Raw genomic sequence first — 7,971 nt, 5'->3', positions numbered from 1 at the left:
TCTGAGTTACAGGTCTGATTTATACAGTAAATATACTTAATTTGATATGTTAAAACAGTAGGGTATGACCCGTATACGAAACTTATCATTTAAAATCAAACTATGCACCGTAGGGGTATTTTAGTAATTTCACAAGGGCTAAAACTGTCAAAACTGGAAATTTGAGTTCAAAATCTGATACTTACTGTTATTATATGAAAATATGCTAAATACATCAGTAGGTATGAATCTTATATGTTTAATATGAGTATAACGCCTACTATGCGCTAGAAATGCTAAAAATGCGATTTAGAGCCGTTTCCGGGTTTTTAAAAGAAAGCTGAGATTTTTATATTTCCAGAATGCTCAAAATATTTTATTTAACAAATAAAATCAGTAGAAAAAGATTTGGGGTCAAAAGGATTTATAAAACTCATTTTATGGCTTAAAAGGTTAAAACCGGCATCAACCGAATCGACTTAGCGATCTATGATACGATCAGCCAAAAATTAGATAAAAATCTTCAAAAATCCCAAAATATTATATAACATCAGTGGGTAAAAAGTTTTATATCAAAAAGTGGCCTTAAATAGGTTATACGCTAAATGCGCCGTTTATTTAACATAAAGATATAGTTTTACGATATCGGCCATAACTCAAAATCTGGACCACCAACTGATCTCAAATTTTCGGTGCAAGTTTATAAGTTAGTAATAAAGATTTCTACTCTTTCACTTTTCCAAAAATCACGTTTTATATCAAAAAGGGCGAAATAGTCAATTTTTAAGCATAATCGGAAACATGCATATGAATCGGTTAAACATAGACTCAAGTTGCAAAAATTCCAGAGAGTTACACTTATATAAAATTTGACAAAAATAAACTCCAATACAGATCTCAAACATGCATGCATGGATCCGAATCGAGAGTCAATGAAAAAGTCGTTTTAGAAGACTTTCGGTTCCAATCCGGGTTTATACTAAAGATTGTCAAGTTGATCATGGTAAAACATATTCTTATATTCATTATAAAGCTATTTTTGATGATCAAACTGATTGCATGTCATCTACATTACCATTTACGCTATATTTCGCAAAAACCATTTCTGTTGACTTTTTAAGAACAACTTTGACTCGACAATTAGCATGCTTAGAGTGGAAATCAGAGAATACCCTTTTGAGGGTTTGTTTCCCACATAAATACCAACTTATAAGTGGTTTTAATTTGAGAAATGACAGAGCCAAATTCGTATAATCGAAAATTCAAACTATATGAACAACGGTTTGACTTTTAACTAATAATCTATGCTAGAACGGATTAGAGGATGATATGAATGCTTACAAAGGTCCTAATGAAGCCTAGATAGCACTTGAAGGTTGCCTTGTCGATCAGATTTCTCCTGGAAAGCCTTGAGAGTTCTTGCAAGTTGTGGGTGTTCTTGTTACTATCACAAGTGCCCCCAAATGTGAAGAATGATCTGATTATAAGGTGTTTTCAGGAGTTGTAAGAGTGCAGCAGCTGTCCTTACATGCATGGCCATCTATTGGTGAGAAATGGAGGTGATCACAGCTGTTTTGCACTCAAATTCGGACCCAAAATGGCTTAATTCGCGAATTCTGCTTCTGGCAGGGGCATGCGGCCCGCATTAGGCAGCCCAGGCGGGCCGCCTGGGGTCTGCAGTACCCAAACTTTGCCTAAATGTTGCGGTTTAGGTCCCTGTACTTTGCTCGCGAGGTTTCGGCTATTAATCTTGACTCGTAAACCCCCAAACTTGGTTTTTATGAACCTTGGGACTTTTACCAACATGGTAATGTCCTCGGTTAACTTTGCGCTCACCCGAAAAGTCATGAAATTCGACGTTGACGCTTTTAACCCCTCAAGTACGGTTTTGGCCATAACTTTCTCATACGATAACGAAACTTCATGAAATTTTTACCACATATTCTAGTGAGTATATTTTAGCATTACAAAGCTTCGGGTCTGCCAAAAGTTCACTCAGAGGTATAAATTTAACATGTTGACACTTTTAGCCCCTATAATTTGTAATTCCTCACTTTCGGGCAATTTCCGCTTTGTATGATCCATGATCCATCCGTTTAGGGTTATAAACATTATGTAGGGTTATCATAGAGTCTATTTAGCCATTGTTGACACTTTGGACCCTTACGTTCCATAGTTTTCACTGTTTGTCAACTTTAGCCCCTCTAAAGTATGTTTTCGCATACCAGAAGCCTATGACACGTGTCAATACATTATTGGACGTAAATTTTCGAGGTGTTACAAATATGTGTCATACATCCTTTAGATTTTAGAAACTATGACGTTTTTTATGACATACGCTTTTACATGTTATAAAATTAATGTGTGTCATTGTTCATGTACTATTAAAGGCTCTTCTAGTGAATATTAATTATTTTCTTAAGTAGAATTGAAATATAGTATATGTTTTGATGTGTTGAAGTAATAATAAATAATATAACTAATATGATTATAGCACTAGGATAAACATGCTATAGTTAGACTATCTCGAATGCTAAAGGGGCCTTTAGCTGCCCAGTCGGTGTCACATCATATACTTACAAATCCTTAAAAACCCTCAATTTCACCTCCAATCCTACAAATATCTTTGCATTTCCATACATTTTACACATCATCATCTATTTACTTTTAATTACATTATAAACTTTATTGATATATAAATTTAAAATGTAAAAATTGCAATTTCTCTTCTCTAGTCCATTTGTATTAAATTAACAACCCATGTTATGAGTATATGGCCCAATTGTGTTTGATAGCCCATGAAGCTTGTACCCTAGCTAAAATTATAATGTTGAAGCCACCTGGAACAACCGAACCAGCCGCTACACATTTCAACCATAGTTCAACCATCAGTTCTCTCTCTAGCCTTCGCTCGTTGATTCTTAGGGGGTGTTTGGGATTCCTTCTCAAAAATAACTTATTAACTTATATAAGTCATAAATTACAAGTTACAAATACTAACTTCTCAACACATATAAACAACTTAAATAAGCTAACCTAAACACTATAAAAACAACTTATTAACTTTTATAAGTCAATAAGTTATAAATTCCTCCAAAATAAGCTAATCCAAACACCCTCTTAATCACTTTCAAATGAATCGTCGCTGTTCAATGCCGTAGTTCAACTCCAACCGACGAATAAGCTTCTCTTCATTTTCAATTTCCGCCATTCAAGGTCCAAACAAGTGATGTGAGGGAGATCAAGGGAGGAGATCAAAACCTTGAGAGATCTATTGGGCCCGCCCCATTGTTTGGACCAAGGAAAACCACACCCTTCTGCACGGCCTTTGTAACTTTGGACATCGCCGGACGCTATTCTCCAATGCAAAGGGCTTCTCCATCATGGCACAGGCGTGGGAAGTTCGCATGCGTTGGAGACAGTGTGGCGCTGACTATACCTTCCCTCTCTTCTCCCCTCTAATAGAGATGGGCTTCTTCTTCCGCAAATAGTCCCTGACCACGAACCGGAACCCTTCTCTATCCTCACCATCCTCTCTTTTCCACTAAACATCCATGAGGCCCAAAACCTTGTGTTGTGAACGCTTTTATTTTTATGTATCAAAAACTAATTATCCATCAGTCATATATATTTATATACCTTGAAAGCTCAACTAGCATCGAAGATAAAGTGAAGATTTGGGCTAAAAACCACAAGTCTCAAGTACGAATCTAATCCCAATCAGGTTTTACCGTAGTGTGGGCCTTCAGGTGATGGGTTTTCCCTGGATTTGGAGATGATGGGCTTAGGCTACCCAACTCTATCTGCGATCGCGGACGTATGTGATCGTCTTTTATCATTAGCTTACCTGGGTAGCCGGGCTTTTATTTGTTTCAGTTAAAGAAGAAAAGAAATCCTAAATGATGTTTATTTAAATATTCATCCGCTCGTGAATAATTTATTTTAGTGCAGTTAAACACCTATAAGCATTATAATTTTACAAAAATAATCATCAAAAGAAAAAAAAAATACAATATAAAAACTAAAAAGTACTTTTTATGTACAAGATCCTGGCAGAGTAGCATGTGAAAATTGGATAACAGCTTAAAGGCTGAGATGCAAATCTATGCCATCAAGACTGGGGCCACTGTTCTCGTTAACAAAATGAACATTGGGCTGAGGCCCAACACTTGTCAAAGTTGACATCCCTACATCGCGGGTGCACGGTAACATTCCTGGTCCTCTACCATCACTGGCAATGGATGAAGCAGCTGGAACATGGTATGGGATGTACACCTTTGGAGGAGAAGCAGTGGCCATGGTTCGAACCACTACAGGGCTACCGCAGGGGATGACGTGATGTGAAGGGACAAAGGCAGGTATAATCCGGTTTGGTTGCAATTGTGGCCGCTTTAAGTGTTGGCGTTCTTTCTTGTGAGCGTTTTGATGGCCTCCTAAAGCTTGTGAGTTATCGAACTCACGACTGCAGTATCGGCACTCGTATTTACGGTTACAGGAGGAGGAGGAAGAAGAAGAGGAGGAGGAAGACGGTGTTTTGGAGGGTGATTGTGCTTCTTGGTCATTGGAGACAATGATCCCAAATAGCTTCATCCTAGTGGTGATGGGGGGTTTTGGTTGATGATAGTGATCATGTTATACCATATTGTCTAAGCATGTCTCCCTATATATACAACCATGTTTGATTTGATTAAAGAGAGAAATGTATAAACAAAAGGAAAATGAGTCATGGGTCGTACTATTTATAACAGGGTAGAAAGAGAATATGGCTGGGCAATAATATATGCAATATTTGGTACAAGGATGAAAATGAGGCAAAGTTTGAACTTCTGTGTGATTTAACTTGAGAAGAATAATCTCAGGTTTGGCTCGTGACTAGCTTTCAAGCTCGAGTTTTGCTTGTGCTCAGTGGCAAAACTTGAGATTTCCGACCAGGGGGTCGAACACGTATATACCAAAAAGTTTCTATAAAACTGGGGGGTCGAAAATGTATATACCGAAAAATTTATATACGAAAATTGCATACTCTCCACTACTGAACGAAAAGTTCGGGGGGTCGGTCGCCCCCTCCCGCCCCCACAAAGTTGCGCCGTTGCTTGTGCTCGGCTTATTAACTTATTATTTATTAACTATTCTTTGCCTGATTTATACCAACTTATAACATTTTTTTTAGAATTTATTTATTGATAGTTATTAATTTTATTTATAACATAAACATATTATTTAATTATTTTTATCATAATACTATATATAGTTATTATGAAAATATGTATTTGAAATATTAAATAAAGACTATATAAATAGAAGGCGCGTTTAGGCTCGAAAGCCTAGTTGAGCTCGCTAAGTAAAGCTTAAGATTCAACTCCCTTTTTAAATGAGTTTTAATGAAGACTGGAACTTAGGCATGAACTAGTTTAAGTTCGACTTGATTTAAGCTTTTACTGAGTTGAACCAGAGCAGCAACGAGTGACTCGACTTATTTACATTACCAGTAATACTTGCACGCTAAATTATATTAAATGAAAACGATATTATATATGTTTGATGGTGTAAAACTGAGTTAGGTCACTTAATTTTCTTGTAGAATCAACTAAAAATTCAACAATTATGAGGTTATGATTTCAAGTAAAATAAAAGGCACAAAAAATGTATTATATCTTAGCCTATTCATTTAAAAAAATTAAGTTGAAATCTAAATTAACTTAAATTTATAACGGACACCTGAAATTGTTTACAAAATCTTTACTATATTGAGTGGTGTGAAGTATCAACACTAAATATTAAAGGGCAAAAGTGATAAAAAGCAAACATATACTAAAAGACAAAGAAAAACCTAAAGTTAATGTAGATGTAACTTTTTGATTATATTAATATATAACTAGCATTTCCCCACCGCGTGTTGCGGCGGGGAATCCGCATACGAACTAAACGATAAAGGCTGATATGAAGATCATCACCATACTTCAGTAAATCTCATTAATAGCAAAGTTAAAGTATGGTCTATGGAGGTAAGATGTAGACAATCTTACCTCTACCCCGTATGAATAAAGAGACTACTTTCAGTGAAACCTCCAGCTTGATAGTAGTTTTGCATCAAGCCTTGGACACAAGGCACATAACACTCAACAATCAGGACAAAGGCAGATTAGTGCATGTACCATTTTGTCTTTCGGCTATCAACGTCATCACATGATGCATGATTAACCGTCTGCTGCAATATATAAATACGTAAAAAACTAAACTTGAAATAAAATGTAACAAATGGAAGAAAAAATGGTAACATGGTGCCTATGACGTGGTGTTGCGACCCGAACAAACGAACGGAAAACAATGGAGGTGGTGACGTGGTGTTGAGTTGTTTCCAAAAAAAATATCACGTATTTAGTTTTTTCTAAAAAAAAAAACTAACGCATGAAAGTTATAAAAGGAAAATAAAGCTATAAAACTATTGAGTTAAATACATAATTTATTATAATGTGCAGGGCTAATTTGAAATTTAAAAAAAGGAAAAAAATGAAAGAAAGAAAAACATGTAGCCGCTAAAAGTGTAAGAATCAAAACCTTGATAGTCAAAATATGAAATAAAACAAAAGAAATCTTGTGAGATAGTTTAAAAAAAAAACTAACAAAAGTTGAGGGGACAAAAGTATAAGAACCAAAACATTGGTGGTCAAAAAATAAACAAAAAAATAAAAAGAAATTTGTAAGAGAGTTAAAAATGTCATTTAAAAATATGTAAATTACATAAATGTCATAAAAAAAGAAAAGGAATTAATTGTCAAAATCGTCCCGGAGGTTTGGGCAGGTTTGCCATTTTCGTCCAAAATGACACTTTTGTACCAAATTGCCCCTAACGTTTGTAACTTTTTGCCATTTTCATCCAAACCACTAACTTAGTTTATTTTTTGTTAAGTTGAGGATATTTGGATAAAACTGACAAATATAAAACCACAGGGACGATTTTGTCAATTTACTCAAACCCTTTTTAATTTCTTTTTTTTTAATTATTTTTGTTACATATATAATAAAAAAATATACATGGAGTTTTTAGAAAAAAAAAATTAATAGTTTTGTCACATAATTTTTATAAATTTTCATCCAAATCACTAACTCAGTTTATTTTTTCTGTTAAGATGAAGGATGTTTTAAATTTTATAAATTAAGACAGAAATTAATTTACATCTTCTTTATATAAATCAGTTTTATAAAGAAAAAACGTCATTGGTGTGCAACACATTTTTAAAAAATATGTAATGTTTTACAATTTTTTTCTATCTCCACAACTGATAAATAAAATATGTTGGTAGAAATAAAATATTTAGTTAGTGGTTGGATGAAAATTTATAAAAATTATGTGACAAAGCTATTATTTTTTTTTTCTACCAACATATTTTATTTATCAGTTGTAGAGATAGAAAAAAATTGTAAAACGTTACAGATTTTTTAAATGTGTTGCACACCAATGACGTTTTTTCTTTATAAAACTGATTTATATAAAGAAGCTGTAAATTAATTTCTGTCTTAATTTATAAAATTTAAAACATCCTTCATCTTAACAGAAAAAATAAACTGAGTTAGTGATTTGGATGAAAATTTATAAAAATTATGTGACAAAACTATTAATTTTTTTCTAAAAACTCCATGTATATTTTTTTATTATATATGTAACAAAAATAATTAAAAAAAGAAATTAAAAAGGGTTTGAGTAAATTGACAAAATCGTCCCTGTGGTTTTATATTTGCCAGTTTTATCCAAATATCCTCAACTTAACAAAAAAATAAACTAAGTTAGTGGTTTGGATGAAAATGGCAAAAAGTTACAAACGTTGGGGGCAATTTGGTACAAAAGTGTCATTTTGGACGAAAATGGCAAACCTGCCCAAACCTCCGGGATGATTTTGGCAATTAACTCTAGAAAAATTAACTTAGTTAGTGGTTGGATGAAAATTTATAAAAATTATGTGATAAAGCTGTTATTTTTTTCATATAAAAATT

At 33.8% G+C, this 7,971-nt stretch overlaps 1 protein-coding gene across 1 annotated transcript; it reads right to left on the bottom strand.

The window, feature by feature from the left end:
• Positions 1 to 2,985: 2,985 nt before the first annotated feature.
• Positions 2,986 to 4,670, bottom strand: LOC110911483 (zinc finger protein GIS3). Its single transcript, XM_022156108.2, has one exon. It carries the CDS (start codon positions 4,567 to 4,569, stop codon positions 4,063 to 4,065), a length of 507 nt encoding a protein of 168 aa, XP_022011800.1. The 5' UTR covers positions 4,570 to 4,670; the 3' UTR covers positions 2,986 to 4,062.
• Between the last annotated feature and the right edge of the window lie 3,301 nt (positions 4,671 to 7,971).

The sequence above is a fragment of the Helianthus annuus genome, chromosome 15, assembly GCF_002127325.2.
Source record: "Helianthus annuus cultivar XRQ/B chromosome 15, HanXRQr2.0-SUNRISE, whole genome shotgun sequence".
NCBI classification, from domain to species: Eukaryota; Viridiplantae; Streptophyta; class Magnoliopsida; order Asterales; family Asteraceae; genus Helianthus; species Helianthus annuus.
This window is presented reverse-complemented; position numbering and strand designations above follow the sequence as displayed.

Excerpts from the sequence above, each read along its gene's own strand:
- LOC110911483 (XM_022156108.2), bottom strand. The coding sequence starts at position 4,569 with ATGAAGCTATTTGGGATCATTGTCTCCAATGACCAAGAAGCACAATCA.